The sequence below is a fragment of the Charadrius vociferus genome, unplaced genomic scaffold (genome assembly GCF_000708025.1).
Source record: "Charadrius vociferus isolate BGI_N301 unplaced genomic scaffold, ASM70802v2 scaffold162, whole genome shotgun sequence".
Taxonomy (NCBI): Eukaryota; Metazoa; Chordata; class Aves; order Charadriiformes; family Charadriidae; genus Charadrius; species Charadrius vociferus.
Window position 1 is genome coordinate 1,056,585 of NW_009647236.1, and position 22,364 is coordinate 1,078,948.

General features: G+C 40.0%; 2 protein-coding genes across 2 annotated transcripts in view; one reads left to right on the top strand and one right to left on the bottom strand.

The window, feature by feature from the left end:
• The window catches only part of GTF2E1 (general transcription factor IIE, polypeptide 1, alpha 56kDa), a 44,101-nt gene extending 30,444 nt beyond the window's left edge, over positions 1–13,657 (bottom strand). The window contains exon 1 of the mRNA XM_009879890.1: positions 13,182–13,657. Within this exon, the coding sequence (XP_009878192.1) occupies positions 13,182–13,629 (448 nt within the window). The 5' untranslated portion in view covers positions 13,630–13,657. The remainder of the gene's footprint in view (positions 1–13,181) is intronic.
• A 7,985-nt stretch (positions 13,658–21,642) lies between these two features.
• Positions 21,643–22,364, top strand: part of RABL3 (RAB, member of RAS oncogene family-like 3) — a 12,941-nt gene continuing 12,219 nt past the window's right edge. The window contains exon 1 of the mRNA XM_009879940.1: positions 21,643–21,662. Within this exon, the coding sequence (XP_009878242.1) occupies positions 21,643–21,662 (20 nt within the window). The remainder of the gene's footprint in view (positions 21,663–22,364) is intronic.

The following is a 22,364-nucleotide window of genomic DNA, read 5'->3' on the forward strand; positions in this document are numbered from 1 at the left end:
ACTCATTCCTCAGCAAAAACATTCCAGCCTGGACACCCAATGTTCGGTTATCACATAAAAAAACCCCACATTTGGGTGATAGTAAGCAGCTCGACTCTGTGTTCAGCACACACAGATCTCTCCGAGCGAAGTATTTCAAAATCCCCCAAAGGATCAAGTCAAGCACAGAACCAGCCCAAAGTCTTCTGAACGTTTTAGCTTATATAACATCAAATACAGCAGGTGAGGATTATTTCCTCTCCCTTCATCAGCTTCTCTGACATTTTTAAGATTTTACATCAATATTTTTATACACACATACACATCAGCCAATTTAATTACGACTGTTACTGACTTCTCATACGAAAAAAAAAAAGTGGGGTTTTGTTGTTTTTTTTTGTTTTTAAAATTGATGTGGTCTAGTTCCCAACAATATTCTTCTATTCCTGTGATCTTGGTCACAAAGCAGGGAGAAACACCGAGACTGCCATCTCTCCATTTCAGCTTGAGTGTAGTATCACAAATCACCTAATCCTTTGTCTTTTATGGTGAAGTTACATCCTTGTCCTCCACTCACTGCAAGATCCTACATCTGCTTCTTTTTAGGCTTAAAGGTAGACAAGCAAACCCCTTTTTAATCAGTTTCACCAGCTCAGTGCAATTATTATGGAAATTAAAAAGCAGGTCTCTTCTCTCAACTCCAGTGAATTACGTTCAGAAGCTGCTGATCTTCTCTTTGCAACTTAAAACTACAGTATTCAAGTATTCCCATAATCACAGATGTTAAAGTCTATATTCTCAGGTTGTGCAGTAAAACTACTAAATGCGTTTATCTACTTGTCAATAAGTGTGTTTTCAGAAGCGGAGCGGTTTAACCCTTTTTCTCAGCCTGAACTCATTAAGTTGGATCATACCGTTTCAGGCTAACAGCAAAAGTAATCCAGAAAAGACAGTCTGCCTTAGCTCCACCTGTAAGCGCAACCAAAGAACTTTTATTAGCCACGGTTAAGTCCCCAGGAACAAGCAGCAGAGTAAGAATAAAACTATTAAACAGCCCAGGAGGAAGGAAATTTTTGACTGTAAAGAGGGAAAATTCTTCCATGATGCAATTTTAGGCTGGCTTTATCAGAGCGATTTTGAATGATTGAGCTTTCTCCTGTTCTGCCAAAGCAGCTGCCTATTTCCTTCCTACACCCAGATTTCCTTTAATCATTGAAGACAGGATGCTATGTTCTGACGAAATGACTTTCCTGGCCATCCCTGGTGGAGGGAATTAAAAGCCTTGCCAATCCTTTTGAAATGCAGATTTTCACCAAGCAGGTTTCATGCCTCTTGCTATTGTTGCCTCTCCCTGCAGAGCACCTGTTAGGTGGAACAGTGGACTGTTTACTTACCTTCTAAAATGAATATTGCTTTGCACTTGTGATCCCCTGATCTCTCCATTTTAATTTTCCTCTTTCCTCCTCCCCAAGTCTCACATTTTTCAAGTAAAAAAAGCTTGTTACCTCTAGATTGCAAAAAAGCTTGATCCTCCAGCAGCAAAATCATTAATGCTCTTATCTGCACAGCCAATGTGGCTCAATAGAATTTCTTTCTTCAAATATTAACTATTTCTGTTTCATGTTGAGACCTTAACAGAATAAACATTCAGCCCAATGTTTTCGTGTTATTAGAAAAATTATTCCTCTGCCCCTTTTTGGAGACCATGGGCAGGGGAATAGCATTGTCATTAAAAAAGAGAAGTACAATTAGAATGAGTAAGAAGCACACAGACCAATAACCTAATATGCAACAGCAGAAAAGAATATACTGAACCTGACCCCTCTCAGGAAGCAAGGAAGCGTCAATATGAAAACTCCTAGCAGAGTTTTGTTCTTTTGGTTCAATTTCAGCCCACAGTTGTAGGGGACAATGCAGAGAGAAAGATAATTACTTCCAAAAGTGAAAGTTTTGTGCAACAGGAAAAAGTTGTCCTGATAAAATTTTCTACACTGCAAAATATTCTCCTGAAGTCAGTGATAAAGCCTCTACTGAATCACTAGAATGGTTAAAGCAAGACTGAAAAATACAGTGAAAAATACGTATTTATGAGCAACTCTATCCTGATGGAAGTGGAGTTCAGAGGGGTTCCGTCACTCTATTTTAGGAACAGAAATTAAGAATTTTACACTATTCGACAACAATAGGTTAGTATCAGTAAGAACTTACAGACACTAATATCAAACTTTAAAATATCTGTCTGGATTTGTTGAATGTTCATAGCTAATTTCTGATTAGCAGCATTATTAATAATACAAACACTACCTTATTTTTGGCTTTATTTTGTAATGGGACTCAAGGGGAAAAAAAAGCAATGAATATATTACTTACATGCATTCCCAATTGCGGCTGTTCCTCAGAAAACATGGTTAGCAAGAAACAGAATGAGCACTATTGATTGTGGAACCTTTTTGTCCCTTCAAATATTTTAAATACAAATCTGTTCAACACCGGTGTATATTGTTGGTTCTCCATTTCAGTTACGCAAGTTTTAGATATACGCCAGGCTGCCTGTGCTTCTGATTCAAGAAAGCAACGACAACCAACATAGTCTGTGGGCAAGGAAGGGCTCTCTAGAAGAATTCACACTTGTGTTCCTCCTGTCGTCCTTTTTCAAGAGTCGCTTTGCCACAAGCATGCCTGTCAGGTCACCAAAGTACAGATCCTTTGAGTTGGCTGCCTCATAGGCCACGTGGCCAGGTTCAGAAAGAGTATTTGAGAGACAAAATTCCAATTCATACATGTAACCCTTTTGAAACGTACAATAGCTTCAGACACAGTGGAAGATGAAGCTCTCTTGTAGCTCAACAGAAGGCTAACAGAAGCAAAGAACGTTTCCTTCTCCTCCTAACTTTGTAATCCGCTCAAATCTCTGGACAAGTCTCCCAAATGCTGCGCCTACATTTCTCCATACACTATACTGACATTACCTTTATCTACAACACTGCTGTGCACGCAGCTTCACAGCAGTTGGCCACTTCTTGTGGAAACCAGGTGTTGAATTTCTTCCCCCAAATGCCACACAAGGTAGAAGGAACCAGCACCTTTCTATTAAAATGAACTTCAATATTGCTTTGAATATGAGATTGCTATCGGTAACCTCAAACCCATCCACCACATTAAGAACCAGACTGAATCTGGCAGGGACACAAATAGTTCTTACTCTTGTAAATGAAAGGAAGCAGATTTTGTGCGCTGGCAGGGCACGTGTGGATAGCAACTGCAAAAACTGTGTTTGGCATGTAGGGGGATGGCATTTCTGCCAGCTGTCAAGCATTTCCATTAGGGCACCTGCTGCAGTTTTGCTTGGCATGCTTCTGCAAGCAACTTTGTCCTCACAATACTTAGCTATTGTGAAAGCCGGCTAGCAGAAATCATCCTCATTGCAGCCCCTGCAGCACATTTGATCAGCTCACTATAGAAACCCCATGTTTCTCACTCATTCTTACAATTGCTGTTTCTCAGTAAGCTGAGAAACCAGTCTGAACTGACATGATAACAGAAAGAACAGCTTGAATGTTGCCAGAAGGGAAGTTGTTAATTTTTCAGACAATATAACGGATTAGTGGAAAAGGCTATTTGTCCAAACCCACAAATCAAGGTTCAAATGTACACCTCTTGAGTACAAAATTAAGTGGCAATAGGGACCAAATTTGACCTTCTTTTCAGGACATGAAAAAACACATTCATGCCTTTTAAGTGACAAATGCAAAATAAAAAAAAACAACACCCAAAACCCAAACAAACAAAAAAACCAAGCCCCAAACCAACCTACCAAAAAATCCCAAAACAAAAATCCACACCCCATCCCCAAAACCAACAACCCACACCAACGTAAAAGCACTTTACCAGACTGGCAAGAGAAAGACACTCTTCCCTTGTCTTCCCATCCCTCAAGAATAAGAGATTTCACTGTTCTGCTTCAACTGCTTTTTGTCAGGTTATTATAAAATTCAGGCAATGAAAAAAGATCAAAGAACAGAATATTACTTCACTAGACATACTGAAAATTAGGCCTGCCTGAGAAGGCATCTTCTTTCAACAAGAAGCAACTGAACTTGGAACTCTTTACCTTGCAAGGTAAGGTATAACATCTTACCTCGCAAGATGTTACATTTTCTACTTCTGTCTGTAGGGAACCTACTTATTATCCTCCAAAAAAAAAAAAATACTATAAAGCTTCAAACACTCAAACCAAGTCAGAACTCTTCTCACCATGGAATTGGCTTCAGGAAACCATTCTGGGCATCTTTCATTTGTCTTCTAGAGTTTGTGTACAGCTTAGTAATGTTTTCAAGACTTCTACGTCTACTTGTTCAAATCACATTTCCTTCAGGGCTTCCAAAAGACTCCTTCAGAACATACTGTCAGATGGGCAAGAAGTTTCTGCTGTGTGCTTCCATACAGCAGAAAGACAGACACATGTCTGGTGCAACCAAGAGGTACACGCAGAAAAATAATAAAAAATAAAAATCCTTAAGTACAATACTTCCTCTTTAAGAAATACCAGATGACCACAGATACTTTGCCTTTCCATTTTACCCTCTAGAACTTGTGTATAGTTGAAGCAAAGCTGATCGAATCTACATAGTGAAGCATTTCATGGTAAAGCCCCTATTACCACCTATTTCGCAATCTTCTAAGACATATTTATAGACGTATGAAGGATTCATTCAGATGCCTATTACATTTCACTGCCAGTTACCATTTTTGACCACCATAATTATAGTATTACTATGCCATCTCACCACCCGTCAGGAAACACTGACAACGCATCAGCGCCATGCCTGACCCGCAGTGTGTGCGCTGAAGACAAATTTCAGTACAGGATGGACACACTTGAGCCTCTACCTTCTTCCCTGATAGCACTCTGGGAGAAAACAAACCATGCCGTATTACTCTGATCTTAATTTGGAAAACAGACACTCGCTTTTTCTGGCTAAGGACCAAGTACAGCTACACAAAGACAGTCCAGGGGCACAATCAGCAGTTTAAAATACATTTCTCTAGAGCAGCATATAGGATACAGGCTAATAAGCTCTGCCAGGGGGCCACAGCTGGTTATCAGTGAAGAATGAGGCATGCAAGGTGCTCTAAGGGCATAGCAGTGCCGTAACTCAGTTATGAAATAGCAAATTGATCACAGCCTGAAATGTGTATGCCCAATTACCTATATGTATTTATTTCTTGGGCATAATTTAGGTAGCAAACTCCAAAAAGTTCAAAAGATATCAACCAAATTTGCTTCTGCATTTCACAACAACATTAATCTACATTTCATGCTACAGTTTCCTGTTTCTGCTGACCTGGGTTTGCAATTAGAGAAGAGGAGCAATTTAACATTTAATGTCTTAGAAAAAAAAAAAAATCACCTTCAGAACCACTTTATATTACCTAGAGGAGCACTATGAGTTACTCATTCATCTCAGTGTGCAGACCATTTTTAGCCCAACTAAATTAAAAATACTGTAACAGAATTTTTGAGCGTCCAAAGACATTTATCTTGAAAAGGTTGAATTAAGCATTCAAAAAAAATGGACTGCATGAGACACATCAAATTATTGATCGTTCAGAAGTGCCAGCTGATTTAGTACGTATTCAATATAAAATTGGAAAAGAGTGGGATCCTTTCCTTTTCCTCAGTAAGAGCTCCAGCTCATATGCACAACTTCAGCAACTCCGACCTGATGAGTTCTTACTTCTGTCCTATTGTGGATAAACTGAGCCAGAAAGTAAGCAGAGAAAGATGCAACTGGACAGAGGGAATATCCAAAGGAAAGTCATTAGGAATTCAAGAACTTTTTTTAAAAAAAAACTTAAACCAAGAAGACTACACCAGAATACCAACTGAGCCAACACACTATACCCTCAAATCATGTCCAACAGCAGAGACACTGCAACACAAGTAACAGGATTCTACGTGAGCTACTGATCCGACTTACAGATATCCATGCCTAAAAGGATGACACACTTTGCAGATGGTATTACCAAGGATGCAGTTTCAAAAGAACAGCAAGTTACTAGAGCAAAAGATGGGAATGCTGCAGTCCGGCTTTCATCACTGCAAATGGCTCAGCAATATTCACAGATTTTACAGAGATCTTCTTGCTGTTATCTATCTCAATTTGCAAAGCCAAGAGAAAAGGTAAAGTGATAACCTTCACTTGAAGGGCAATTATTTCCTGCACTTCTAATAATAAAATGCCCTTTGCAGAGAGAAAAAAAAATAATGCTATCAGTACTGTAAGTCAGGGCATGCATTTATCAGATACTTTTTTTAATCTAGGAGACACAGCACGCGAGCCAGAGGTCAACATGGAATACAGGGAAATGACCAGCCAGGACTCTACAGGCAACAGCTTTTCTGAGTTACTCCAGTCACTTACAATCCTCTGGTCTGATGTTCTGTGTAGCACAGGCTCTAACATCACTGTCACCTATTTCTCTACCAAGCTGAATAGCCGTGGTTAGATTAGATGCTTATCTTCCAGACAGGGTGTCCAACCCACAAGGAATGAGTTCAAGTTACAGAAGTAACCTACATGCCCCTTGTAAGTCATTCTAAAGAGTATTCTTACTTTCAGAAAAACATGCATTAATTCTGATATGTTTTTCTCAGTTTTCCCTTCTCTGTGGCTCCAGGCCTTACTAAGCTGAAGCAGAAGAAAGCTGACAGGAATACTTTTGGAGCTTTTGCCAGAAATTTGAATAGAAACAGAGAAACTAAGCAGAGCATGGGCAGTTTCCTTCTGCTAGTGTTTGCCAAAAGCTTTCAGTGGCAGCACAGACAAATAAAATGTGCCTATGAAGTCAAGAAAAATCACACTGATGGGTTTACATACGCTTGGAAAGCTAACAACAATAAAAAAGAAAATCTTCACAGAATTTGAAGTTGTTTCAAAACAGAATTGCTCTGAATTCTTTCTTTTTCAAGGGAAGTTTCTAGTATGCTAATTTACAAAAAGACTAAGTCCCAAGTTTGGCTGGTAAAAAGCTGTAAATTGTTTTAGTAGTAGTATCATATAGCACATGCATAGCTGGTACATGGTAGACAAAGCTATCCAGAATGCCTGTCATTGAATCTAAAGGACAAGAATCAACAGCATAAAGATCAAATAGGATTGACTACATAGTGTAAAAATATAGAATAAACAGCTCTAAGTGATTTATTTCTTCTAATGGCTGGAAGGGACAGAACAGAAAAAGAGGTGTACCAGAAATGGACACAAGAGCTCCACAAGAAAAGGCAAGGCAAAAAACAGGGAGAAAGGGAAGCATAAGAAAAAATTAACAAAATAGATAGGACAAGCTCAAAAGTAATTTGTATCAGATAAGGAAGATTTGAAGCTAGTGTAGAACTTGCCTGAGGAAGTAGAAATTCAAAACAAGAAGAGAAGACAGATGTGTTCTGAATAGCTCACTGGGGATGAAGTGAGAATCTGAGCACTCAGAAGAGAAGGCAGTAGCTCTAGAAGTCAACACATAAGACCAAATCAAAAAAAAAATAAATTAAAGACTAGTCAAATTTCTAATCTCAGTAACAGGGCCCAAACCATTCAAACGCTCAGCTGCATACAGGCTGCCTGAATGTGATATAAGGTACCTTGTGACAGGTACAGAAAACCATCCTCTGAGTACATTATGGGCAATTCTGTTATGAAGTACACAAATGACATATGAGAGGCTGACAGTAAAACAAGTGGGGTTAAAATAAAATTCAAGGTTTTGTCTTCCCTTCTATAAAACTGATATTGCCACCTTCAATCTATTCTTTCCAAATTAAGTTGCATATCAGCACACAGAATAAGAAAGGGATCCTGATGTTACTATTACACTGCATCTTCAGGAACAGTAAGATAGCTATATCCAAAATCATTCACCAAACCAAAAGCAAACTGTGGGAGGGCAAAGAGTAGACAAGTAATTAGCTGCCATGATTTTCAATAACAACAAAAGACTCCAGTGATTACAATTGCAATTAAGAACATCCCAACAGCATCATCTTCCTGATTCACATTACCCACTTATCTTCCATCTTTTTCTTTCTACTATTATTCACGTCTTACCTAACTGAATGTTACGGTGAGGACACTTAATGTATAGATGTATGTAAGACAGACCAACTGTAATTTACAATATACTGTTAACATCAAGATTTTTCTTCACAGTAACAGAAGTGAAAGAAACACAAGACTGGATAAAAATTATATTGCAAAGGTAGAAGAGAACAGAGGAATAACTACTTCGTCTAGCCTTATATTTTCTTTCAACATCAAGTTCACCTGCGATGGTGGTGAGTATCCTGATACAGTTTGGTATTTGACTGATTAACAGTGTGATGTACTGCTGGATCTCGTTTCTGTGACTCCTTCACTTCAACCCCACTCTCCCTTTTGCGGTTTCTAGTCACATACTTTCTTTCAAATTGACCTTGAATTTGACAGTCAACTCCAACACTACACTAGATTTACAAATATCACTAGGGCATGAGAACAGGATACAGAGAGACCTTCCCCAACCAGACCAAATCAATCGTGCTACAGAACATACATCCATGAACATAACTCCCAGTTTTGTGACATTCAATAAATTAATCAAACCAAGCCTATATGTATAGAGAAGACAGCTCCCTCTACTGGGTGAGACAATGCAGCTCCTCCTCTCCTCCCCCCCATTCCACAGAATAGGCGTGCATATTAAATTCTCCAAGTTTGGTTTTGTTTGGGTTTTTTTATTCCAGTCCACAAGACGGTATCAAGTTATTTAGATTGCTCTGCAATTTCAGGAATTGGCCTACAGAAACCAAATTTCTGTACTTTTTACATTGAAAAGCACAAAGAATAAAATTCTTCCCATTGGTCTGTGCAAGAGCCTGATCTTATCTCTTGGTGAAACACTTGAAAACCCTGATTGTCAGTGTCCACTCTCAGGCCAGGTCTGGAAAGAGATGGAGTTCAGCAGTGTTATTCACAGTACACATTTAACATCCAGCTTTCCTTATCACTGCTCAATTAAACTCTTTCTTGTACGTCTGCCTCAAGAGATAGCCCTTACCTTGTTTAAGGGAATGGCTGCAGCTTTCCACCTGCCTGAGGCTTCATCACAACAGCAGCTGCATGCAATTACCAGCGTGCAGAACAAAGAGTGATGAAATATCGGAGCATAGGCAGACAACAGACAATATGAAAGGCAACGATCTGTAGTTCAAGTGCTTATATTAGGATCTTCTAGGAAAACTACAATTTTTTTTCCTTCTCAGTAATCCCATCTGATAGAAGTAACACTTCATTCATGCAGCATGAGTGTTTTTCTTTCTGAAGATCTCAAAACACTCACAAAAGAGGGCAAGAACTGATCACTCAAGGTAACAACCCAGCCCGCACTAATTCCTGTCAAAGGCACTGCCAGGTCAACAGGCAAATCACAAATCTGCCACCTCTTCAATAAGAAAGTTCTTTGCTTTGCTACAAGTTTCCACAGCAAACTTTTGCAAAATAAAAGCACTCTGTGTCCAAGCAGTTTGCCTCTAAAAGCAGAAGTTACCAATATTGTTTCTTTGGAGGCAACAGTAAAAACCGCTACTTAGGTGAAAGTGTGATATCTGGAGACCTGTTCAAGCTCTTCATTTAGAACAGGGGGGGCTAAAACTCATGACCTCAGCACAGGGTGCTTAGATCCAGCAGGCACTCACCGGTCATACAACCAAATGACTCCTCCAACACAACGTGTTTCTTTTCTTTCCACTTTTCAAAAGATCCCGTTGTGAGTTGAAGAGGCAGGAAAACTCTATTTTTTTTTTTCATCACCTTGACTCACCATCTGACAGTTTCTTTAACATTGCATGATTCCTGTCCTTGAACTTCCTACAAGTACCAGACAATATTTGTTCAAACTTTGGCAGCATAATAAGTTTTTGAAGCTCTTTTGGGGTTGAGATGTTTAATGGCAGAAAAAGAGATCATATAATAGTTTTAAAAACAGAGTTCACACTCTCAAAGTAACATTTATACCATTCTAAATCTACATTTAAAATTACCTTAGTGGCAAACTTACTACTCTGTTCAAATATATTTTTCCAAATAAATTGCATGAACGGCAACCAAAGCACATCCATACCTATGTGCCCTGAAAACATACCCCTCTTGATATCAAATACTTTCTCTCAGCAGACACATTTCCACCTTCCAAAAACATCAATAATCACATCTTCTGATGAAAAAATAAACATCTCAGTTTACTTCAAAATGGAGCAAAGCACAGAGCTGAAAAGGCCTCCATTTGACAGCCTGTAACCTTTAAGAAACAGAGCTCTGCTAAAGCCAAGAGACAGGCAAAGATGCTGTGGTAAAAATTAAAGAGCACTACAGATGCACCTTATAGACAGGCTCTTCACAAGCACTCTTAATTCACAAATTGCGATAGTATGACTACAGGCATGGAGAGATTCTGGAAACCTCCTCACCACCACTGATAAGGATAGGCAAGACCCATAACCTCCTCTTCTAACCCTTTTATTCTACAACAATTGCTCAGAGTTGTCATTTGAGTTGTAACTAGGGAAGAGGAAAGCGAAGCAGAAGAGAGCACAGGACATCTAAACAATCCCCAGCTCCAAGTGACAAGGACAAGAAGCAGACAGTGAAACAGGATGCCTTTTAACAAGAGATTGCCAGTTTAGGTGCAGCTTGGTCCAGACTGGTGCAGAGGATGCCTTCCATGCTCTACCTGCTCCCTGGACTAGACTTTGGCCCTGCAGGCCTTTTAATTCACAAAAATTTTATCAATATGGCTGCTGTCCAGGAGCAGCTCAGGTCAACTGTGACTGAGATTGATGTGGCTTTCAGCTACCCTTCAGCATCTGTACTGCCACAAGTTTCAATGAGTGGGAGATGTTTATGTAGTGCTGATAAGGGCTAAATACATTCCTGGAAAAGGATGGCTATTCACTGTCCAGCAAAACCTTGTTCCTCTATATGCCTTGCCCTCACGAGCTCCCTCTGTGAGAGAACCAAAGGTGTCTCAGTTCTTTTCTAATACGGAGTTCCAGAGGAGCAGAAAACATATGCAGACAACGCAATCCACTGCAATATAAAGCAGCCATTCTCACTACAAAAAAAAAAACAAACCGAAAAACAAACCAACACAAAACCAAAAACCACCATACCAAACCGAACTGCCCACTTATTAACCCACAACAGAAACAAGAAGCTATCTCATGGTTTGGAGACAGTATGAGCCCTTCTTAAAAAGTGACTGGAGAGCCCTATCCAAACTGGTATTCCATGTAAAAGCTCTTGAGAAACAACAGTATCAACACGCACCGTCTAGAGGAAGCTATCATTGACTTAAAAGTTATATAAGGAGAAACAGAACACACAAATTCTCAACAGGTATGTTCTTATTGAAGTGAAGGTAAACTGGCTGTCATGTTACTTGGATTAATACTGACAGAAACCAACTGCTGTGAATTGCTGGGAAAACAGCAGTCAACCCTTCCTTCCATCAGCAAAACACTCTGTGTGCCAGTGAACGATTTTGCATTGTGAAGGCAGCCAGTGCCTGTACTGCAGACAAACCCTTGCTTGACCTCATCAGTTCCTGGAGCCCAGGCCTTGCTGTCAAAGTCGAATCCCAGCATTATGGTGTTCTGCACCTCCTCGACACCAAGTTCTTTGCTCTTGGAACTCATTGCCCACACAGGCCAGGAGGATTCACCTGCAAAGCGTTACAGGTCCCCTTGGGATGGCAGTCTCACACTCCCAACTATGTTTGTTCTCTGCGCAGTTTCTCTACTCTCTCCTTACTGAAGCAAACTGCAAAGGCACTACTCCCCTTCAGCCCGACACCCACAGCTCCAGCTGCCACAGCTGATCATCACTGTACAGAGAATGTGTAGTTTCTGTACTCAGTGGTGAGCACAGAAAATCTGTGCTGGCACTGCTGTTTTGGTACTCCATGAGGGAGCAACTTCTACTTAGAGAGCTGTGCTGGATTACAGCAATGACCATTACTTGACTTAGTGGATTCTGGTTCTCAAGTACAAAATACCATTTTCATGGTTGTTCAAGAAAAAGGAGTTTCACAGCTCCTGATCTTTGGAGGCAGGAAAGAGGGAAAATGATAGGCTGAACATTTGTTGGGTGTTTGCCCTTCTCCAAAGCAGATTAGACATCATTAACCCTTGACTAACAGCTTCAATACCATTAAACAGTGCAATTTTACAGTTTCTCATTAAGATAACTGAAACAAAGTACCATACTCCAATGTTTCTGAGAGCTCTCCTGACTTTTGCTCTTTTATTTTTCTAGAAAAGTAAGATAGGACAAAGAATTCAAAAGCAAAAATTGAAAAGTAAAGAAACTAATTCAGAAGGTGGAAGCCTCATGCCCAACCCCTGCTCCCTGATTTCCCCCCAAAATAATCCCAGACTGGACTAGCAAAATAGGATCTCATCAGGTGCAGGTGTCCTTCCTTTTCTTCCCTGGCACAGAAGACAAAGTATTTGGACTGCCCCTGTAGACAGTGACACCCAGAAAAGATTCTTATTTCATATGCATGAAACATACGCACCTCCACTGAGACACACACTTGAAAAAGAATCTTGTTTACTCCCAACCACAAGCAAGTCTGTAATTAATTTCTTTTAACTTTCATGAGGCTGCTTTACACCAGGGAAACAAGGTTGTGCAGTATAATGAACTGGCTAGAAGAAAATTAAACAGTAACAACTCACTCCTTGCATGACCATCTCTAAATTAAAATTTTTTTGTATACCAAAGTCAACTATACAGATGTCCTCTCTGCAAACTACCATCAAGTCATACAGTTGACAGGCAAGATCAGGTTATACTGAAAAACCATCAGCTTCCAACAAGGACAGACTGCCTTATTGACCCTTGACTTCAATTGTGATAAGACCACCATTTCTCTACCGCCTGTCACTCAAGCATTTTACCAACATTGCTATTTGCCTGTACAGGCTGTAGAAGTCTGTATACATTACTTCTGTATTTTGCTTAAACATTTACCACCTGCAGAAAACAGAGTGCCCTCTAGCTCTGACCAAACTCAAGAGAATTTTCCTAAAGCTGTTTCCTTAAAGTCCAGCACTTACATGAAGAAGGAGAGAACACGAGCATTCTGTCACCTGTATGTACTCTTACCTGTGCGGGGGTCAAACAGCTGGTTGGCCTCCAAGTCTGTGAAAGTGCTGAAGCAAATGGGGCATTTAAAAGAGGCGCGATTGGTGGAGTCTCTCTCATCTGTCTCTATCCTCCTCCTCATGTGGTCCAGCTTGTACTTCACCACATTAACCAGAAGGCGGTAGTTGATGAAGTAGTAGTTATGACGCGTGGTTTTGCCATCTGGAGCCGTCTCTACCCTCATCCTGCATTTGATGAACTTGTCACCCTTGAGGGTGTTGAGCACAGCCCGCAACTGCTTCCTATCAAACTTAAGGAGCTCTAACATGTCCTCTTCCTTCACACAGGGGTTCCTGATGAGAATGTCCAGAGCCAAAGCATGTTCAATGCCATAAAAGCCACGCACCACGTATTTGGCAAGGCGTTTGAGTGCTGCCGGGACCTCAGTGAGGACGTCTGGGTCAGTCATAGCAGGTTCAGATCTTAAGCTTCATGTATACTGCAATGAAAAAAAAAAGAAAGATGGATTCTTAGCTAGTCTTCTGACTTGAAAAGTTTTGATTTATCTTATTTAAAGCTAAGAAAAGGATTAATGCCAATGCTACAGAAGTAAAATTAGGAAAGGGTACCTCTCATTCAAAACAAAATGGTGCAAAGCTTTAAAAAGTGCACAAGAAATTGGTACCATAACACATGGCAGATTTAATTTCTACTCAGTCACAGCCAACAGAGCAGGAATAAGACAGCTGTCTTGACACTGAACTCCAGTAGGCAGCTTCATGATCAGCTGAGACACAGCTTGGGAGAAGCAGAAAAAGACTACAGCAAGAAAGGTCCTAAGGCAGCCCAAGAGTGGAGTAGTCTTACGGCCCCAGTTCATGTCACTCGATCACATTATAAGTAGCTCTACCCGCTTCTACACCTCAGACATCACTGGGCAGAGATATTAGACGAGGACAGCTTGCTAGCACAGACTGGTCTGTATTCAAGCAAAAGTTCCCAGCTGCACAATGAGAATAGACAGACTTTTTCCCCACTTTCTGATAAATGGACCTTAGTCAACTGTCTGCAGCATGAAAACGGTTAGCACTACCAGCTCCTACATGACAGACCGCTTCAGCCTTGACCTTAGATGAGTAAATAGGTCCTTCCAAAGGACTGATCATTTAAAGGGTCTCACATTCAGGCCTTAGAAGCCCATAGATAATATAGCATGATAAATGACATAAAAATAAAAGTTAGTGATCATGAAGAGATAATGTGCTTAAAAAGAAAAAGGTGCTGTTTGTGACAAGACAATAATTTCTAAAGAAATACTGTATTTTCACTTCATTTTTCTTCACCTTAACATCAAATGGCACAAGTGGTCATGACAATCACATGCTTTTGTGACATACACGGGATGGTATCTTGGATCAACATATCAAGCAAGGAGTTCCTCACATTGTCACCTTTGCCACAGACATAGCCAAAAATCGAACCCCAGCGGACAACTAACAGCAGTGACTCTTTTGAAGCAGCCAGTTTTGTCCAGTAGAGAGAAAAAGAGAAGCAGCTCCTTAAGGCACAGAGCAAGTGTTTACTATCAGTTCACACAGTGGTTTTGTGCATTTTCCCTCCACTCTTTCAAGTCTATGCATCTGTAGGCAGTAACAAAATTTCCCTCCACTCATAATGCACTTGGATTTCCATGTATGAAAGGTTCAAGATCAGCATGAAGTATTAGAGGTGCTTTTGAAATACTCATTCAGGGGGTTGTACTTCCAGTTAACGTCAAATAAAATGTTGAATAGTCTTTTTCAACATGAGAACTCTATGCTGTTTTAGGATATGAACAACCGTTTCTTAAGCAAAAGGTTCCTTCAGCTAAAGAAAAACCCCACACCTGAAGTTTTGTTTGTTTGCCATTGCTAAGCAAATTTTATCTGTGAACTAATATCATAAATTGTAAAACTCCACCAATCTCAATTTTCACTTCCATTAGATGTTTCACACACTGTATATATACCTCCCCAACATTCAAGTCTTAAATAAAGGAAAGAGGAGAGTGACAGCAGAGGAAAGGATCTGGATGGGTATCTTATTTTCCTCATTGCTATCACAAAAACTATAATATCCTTTTTGACAAACACCATTACAGAACTTTCCTAACCAAGCTCTACATGTGACCAAGCAGCTGATGACTCACTTCCATCAGCTAAGACTACTCAAAAATCTGTGCTCATTTACCACAGTAGCCTGCTTGGATTTTTTTTTCTTTTTTTTTTTTGTATGAGAAACACTGCCCTCTCAAAAAACTTTAAGCAACATTACCCATTGAAGCTTTACTTGTCTCCAACCCCTACACTCTTCTGCAACAGAGGAGGCATGTTCCTCTCAAGGGTTACGGCTAGCACAACTGCAAAGCAGTTAGGCTGTGGATTCTGAAGCTTAACAGTTTAACAGAAAGTAAGTTAAGATTGTTCTGCCTTTTGCAGAAGAAAAAAACCCAAACATTTTCATTCTCTTCTTTTAAAATGCTTCCCTGTCTGAGCTTTTCTTTCTCTCTAACTTAGGGTCAAATGGTATTCACAGTGCTCAAATTGAAATGAACTGAATAACATCTGTCAAGTGCTGGTGTGCAGGCTGAGAGTAGCTTACAGAAAACAATGCTTGGATGTCCAGCTCCAGCCTCCCTTCAAGGAAATTAAATTAAAATATGTTTATCACGGCATGAACTAGCTGTGAAACAAGCACTTCTAGAGTCAGCTTTCTTTTGCATACCAGATACATAATGATTTACCTCACAGAAAGGACAGTTTTATAGGGCTTTGCATTAAAGGTAAAAACGTTAGAAAATAAAGGATGTCTTATCATGAGTTAGCCGTACAGTATTTTTGAATCTCTAAGTCAGACCCAATCTGAATACCGTTAAAGGACATTGTCCCTGAAAACCAATTTCATTCCATTGGTATTTTTGCAGTCTTTCAGTCACTTAAAGATAAATCTTGCTTTTGACTACATCTGTCAGCAACAAACTGGTACTATGAAACAATGTCAATGCAGAAGTTGGACAGAAGCCTTTATTTATTCAAATTTATTAACTCTTATTCAGAGTTTAAGCACAGTACAACATTAATGTAAAGACCACTTTTAAATAAAACCTGGCACCCCAGAAGAGATTTAAAAAGTCAAATTTTTAAAGTCAAGAGGTTTTTAAGTGTCGATCTCAAATACAAACAAAAAACCCCTTCTCTCCTCACCAACTCACTGTCCACTAAAAATTTCTTGCAGCAAATCTTGGCAACATAACTTGCAGTGGGCACAGTGATCCTCAGAACACCAGTTCTCACAAAAAAAAAAAAAAAAAAAAAGAGAAAAGATGTTTTAAATAAACATATCTCACTCTGCATACCTCATCCGAGAGCTGATGGAACGTGTTTTCTCTGCAAGAATCTCACTGATAAGATAACTGCAGGTTTCCACAGCCGCTTTCAAAAGAGGTTTAAGGTACAATTTCCCAAATAATGCACTCAAACAGCTTAAACTGAGACCTACAAGGGACCAATAAATAAAACCACCTCTAAGAGTATATATTTTCCCCTTGTTTTTCAGCAATAGTTAGAGATTTAATAATATTTCTTAGTGTCAATCACTAGAAAGTATTTTTTTTCGTCTAGTGAGACCACGAGTTTTTACACAATTATTTCTTCTCCTGTACTGGAGATTTTTAGTGCTATCCAAACCTTCTATGTCCTTAGGCAATAGTGGGCATCTTGAGTGTAACACTGGGTTTACAGCTGGATACATGGAGATACAAGTGTTCTGAAAACATCACACACCATTCTTTCCCATTAATCTCCACTTCAAAAAGTTGATTAACAAGGATTAAATTCTAAATCCTGCAGACGACAGCCTTTGGGTGAGACAGCCAACTGACTAGTGTCAGAGTTAAAAAGAAAGAAAAAAGGGGGGGGGGGGGGGGGGGAAGCCCCCCCAAACCCACCCTTTTCAAGCTTTGCTACATGAAGGTCAACAATGCTGAACACAACTAACTTAGCTCTGAAAACGAACATGAGCACATGTTGAGAAAACACCAGTTTTTATACTACATTGAGGCCTAATGCCAGCGTGGGCTTGATCAATATCTGTATGATCAGACAAAGGACATATTTTGCAACATCATTCTTGATAATCACGTTCTCATGTAAGTTAGGCGATACAGAACAATGGCATGAGTGAGAGTATATACCACTGCCAGAACTCACCAGGCCAAGGTCTAAGAAATTGTTTCTCTAGGAGAAGCTGACATCTGGCCACCCTGCCACAAAGAATCCCAGGCTAGCTACAGCATATGAGCTCCAAATCCTTACCGCCTTTCACCAAGCAAGACAGACAGTGAACGAGCTCATGAGTGGTAATCCACTGCCACAAGAATATATCAGTTTAAAATTCAAAAGAAGGGGACTTCACCATTTCATCCTTGAGCAGTGATTTCACCTTCCACCAAAGCAGTAAGTCAAGCCTGAATTAATTACGTGTGCAAAGAAATATGATAACATCTCCTAACAAGGTTTTAATGGACGTGCATCTGTTTCATAATAATGTCTGTACTGACCTTAATAATGTATGAACATCAAGGGACATCATCAGGGAAAAAAAAAAACAAACAACCAAACAAAAGAAAAACAATGGCCAAAATAAATCACTATGCAGTAAGCACCTACAGCACCAATAATAAAGCACACTGGACAGAATGATAGTCAGAAATACCCAAATGAAAAATTTCAAGATTTAAACACAGGCTTTATGAAGAGACAGCTGTTGGGGAATGGTTCTGGGTAATTACATGAATACAATTCAGTATTATGGGTCTAGCAGGAAAGTAGATCTGTCTATGTTATCACAGTAGGACAGCAATCCTAAATACACATTTGTTTTTTTTAAAACAATTTCTCTAAACATAAGAATAAATACTAACATGGCTATAAAAGACAACACAGTGAAGAAAGACCTAAAGTTACACAATACAACCAGATTTGTTGGGTTAAGAAAATCAGGGTACAGTCTGCAAAATAGAGATTATACCTCTGGTTGAGTAAAATGCATGAGGTATAGGTCTTGAGCATAACTACAGATGTCAGAAAGGAAATCAAGAGGAGAGGAAGTGATGGCAAAAACACATTCCATATAATGGGACCAAAAGCACATAGAAGCCAGACATTCAACTGAGCAAGCATGTCTACTGGTCAGGACTTTCCTGATGCAACATCAAAGTAACTGAACTCTTCTTCTCTGTGTACAAAGACTTCAAGAATTCTTTTGTGAACTCTAACAGGAATTGGGCTAAGAATGTTGGACTTGTTCTTCGTCCTCTTTTCCTGACTAAAGCTGAGACGGAAGATGACAAGTGCTAAAAAGGCAGTACCTAGAAGCCACAACATAGATGAAACTAGAACAAGTTATGAAAATGTGAGTCAGCCAGTAAATTAACCTGAATTTTTATCCAATACTGGAAATGATCATCACCTTGTTTTAACATTTCACTTTGAGGCTTACATTGATTCCACTAGTAACTTTACCTCACAGTTCATGTATTTGACAAGGTAAACATTTTAGAAGCAGATCTTGAAACAGGAAGCAGTCCACTCTTCAAACTCATTTGGGTATATAACACTCCAGATCTCTTTTGAAGAAAAACTTGGAACTGCAGGGTTGGCTGGGAACCTGGGTCTATCAGACATACTGTTCACACTTGGAAAGGGGCTTCCTATTTTTCCCCACACCTAATTTAAATCATTAGTGCTCCTTTCCACTTTGAGTCCAGGTTTTGTTGATTTGTTTGGAAAAGGTTTCTGCAGATTTCTGCCAAAATATTATTTTAAAAGGCAAAAAAAAAAAAAATTACTTGCTTACACCACTGACACAGTTTCTTCAGGAAAAATCAAAATCAAATGATAAGAAGAGAGTCCCTCCTCCATAAATGTGGAAAAGTATGACAGGCTTCTGGGAGCCAACGTATACCATATCCCACTCCAGCAGTCACGTGCAAACACCAGATCCTAGTTCTGTAGTCTCTCACTCTACAAAATTTAAAATTCTCTTTTTTTGAAGGTGATGAGGTTAAGCTGAAAGGAGTGAGTCTGAATCTTCCTGAGTACAGGGAAGGGAGGCACAAAACCATCAAGATTTAAAATGTCTGTACAATGTAATCTCAGCCACTCCTCATCCTTTCCAGAAAAGGGAAAATGGCACAGAATCTTCAATTTTGAAGCCTGAGGGGTTTTTTGCCTTTCTCTGTAGTGAGTGGATGATCCATGCAACACGTCCCTATTATCCAGAACTGCCTTCATCCCACATCAGTTGCAAACCCACAGTCTTCTGACATTTTACCATTCCCTGGAGACTTCAGAAACACTGCTGCTCAGCCTTCCTCCTGCACTACATCTTGATGAGAAATCGTGTATTTTCATTGCAAGACCTGCTCTTAAGTATTAAAGGAGAAAAGAACAATCTGCTTTCACTCAAATCCTACGTTCTTTTTGGCATTCCATAAACTGAAACCAGGAGGCCACAGGCATCAAAGGGTTTTCTTAAGGTGAAAAGGCATGCTATGGCTGCACATAGAAAGGCTGAAGGGTCTGGCTGAAGTTAGGACATTTTCACCTAATTTCACAAGGAAAAATATATGGCACCACAAATGATACGGCCACGAGACCTGACCATGCAAGGCAGAAATTGAACAATGCAGGGTCAGGATGTAATTCCCAACCACATTCATAATCTAAAACTCACATAATGATAGCAAGATGTCAGTAAGTTAAAGGACTACCTATGTGCATGTATACAAACAGATGTAATACTCAGAAGTATTTCAAATATGCATTAGAAAACCATTTACAGTTGTAGCTGTACACAAAAATGGACTGCACTATTTACTGAAGGCCAGTCTTAGTGGCTAGAATAGTGAAGGTACAAATTTCCTATTACAGCTTAAGTGAAATTACACCCAATCATAAAGAAATCTTTCTTTTCCTTCCCAGCCATTAGCCACAACCCCTGTCCATTCTGCGCTAATTTTGCCAGTTGCCTATTAATATAGCAAGGTGAATCAAGTTGAAAAAAAGTGAAAAATTAACATGCCAAAAATGTAGGGTATTTGAGAGGGAGGGCAAGGGGGAAAAGTTCAAGAACTGAATCGTTTATGTTACCAGACTAGAACCTACATGAAGCAGAGAAAAGAAAACATGGCTAGGGATGTAGAAGACTGAGCCATCCCCACGTGGTTGCAAAGATGTTAAATTGGCTCAATTGTCATGTGAAGCCATTACAACATTTTAACCATGGACTTCAGAAACTCTTACAATTTAGGCTCCAATTTGAATGTATACAAGCAGAAAAATGTCTGTTATTTTGGAGATATCTCACCATTGGCCCTCACATAATGAAGCTGTAAACTCTGGGGGTTTTTTTAAAGGAAAAAAGTAAGAGCATTTCTCACAAATATCAAGCCTAAGAAGTCGCGATTACACTGAAGTACAGTGGGCTTAACCCCAGCATTCCTTGTTAAGTTTCTGACAGGAAGAAAGCAGTAATTTTTTTTAATATCCTGGATTCAATGAAACCTAGAAGACCACACTCCTCATCATGACAGATAATGTGAGTGATACTGTCTGACTCTCATGAAGTCAGGAAAGAAGTAACACAAAGACTTACGAAAGTATTAGGTTCAGAAAAGTTTTAGTTCATCAGGGTATAGCAAACAAGTATATATACTGTGTACGTAAGCAATAAAGAAAGGGAGAAACTAAATAACAAGATACTAGGTTAGCTTTAATTCATATAGTTTCTTGTTTAGAAGAATTTGCTAAAGCATCCTGTGTGAAAGTGAGCTGCAAATAGTATCTTAAAGGAAGTAGAAGGTAGGAATGAAACTCCCATCATGCCTTATTGCTGCCAGAAGGGTATTTGCTCCTCTCCCAAGCACATGGCTCTGCTTTCTCCCATGCCAGCTCTGGCATTCACAAGACCTGCCTGTGCACAAATCTGCATCACTAAAAGGCAGAAAAATTCCTTCTTTATGCCCCCCACCTTTACTAGATTTTTCAACAGTTTCATCATTTGAATTGGCTAGTGGAAAAGTCTGATGAGCAACTGAATCAACAGATGTGACAGGATGCAAGTGCAGGAGATGAGAGAAGAAATTACCTTTCATGGCTGAAAAATACCAAACCACCTATATTTTAGGAAATTGCACCTTATCTGTGCACTGCTGAAGACCCTTTTCAGACTGCTGATCTTCCTTATTCATTCTGAGTCACTTGTATCATTACAAGTTTGACAGCTGGATCCATTTAACAGCTTAGTGCTGTTATGAGATGTAATGTTCATCTGCTTCTCAGGGAACCAGCAAGCTCGTAGTGCCAGCAGAAAACTAATGGACAAAAAGAAAATATCCTGCTGTCCTGGAGAACTGAATGGTTTCACTGTATGGGCTCAACCAATGGTCAAATCTAGCAAGAAGTGAGCTAGATTTGTCACAGTGTCAGGTACTCCTCAGTTTCCCATAATCCTGCAGCTTCCTTCATTTAGAAATCGCACAGACTTCCTAGACTACAGTGGCAGACCAAGCTTTAGAGCCTAAGTGAAGCAGAGAACCCCTTATGCTATTTGCACGGCTCCCTGCTCCCTACCCACTTTTAAGTGGTGAGTTTTAAACACCCAGTTGTGTAGGCTCCTGAAAGACAAAAGACTTGCGGGGGCCAACAGTACCTCCTTAAAATAAATAAATAAATAAAAAACCAACAAGAAACCCCCCACAAACAACACCAAGAGGAGAGACAGGAGGTGGTATGGAGCCAAAGGGGAAGCAGAGGCCCAGGGCCGGGCCCAGCCAGACAACGTGCGGGTAGCACGGACGCCCGCGGGCGGTGCCGGGCTGCCCGGCCCCTCAACGGCACACACAGACACACACACACGTATAACTGGGGAGACGGAGCGCCGGGCCAGGGTCCTCCGCGCAAAGTCCTATTGGGTTATGAGACAAAATCAACATCACCGTTAGTAACTTACGAAGTAATTAAGAGCAGTTTTATAGGTGCAAGATCCCGCTGTGCGATAGACCAGTAAAACCACATCTGAGTCTTCTGACGGATGCGTGCAAGGATGCGTGTAACACGTGGGCCAGGCTGCTGCCGCAGGTGTGCCTGCGCCTGCTCATCCCCC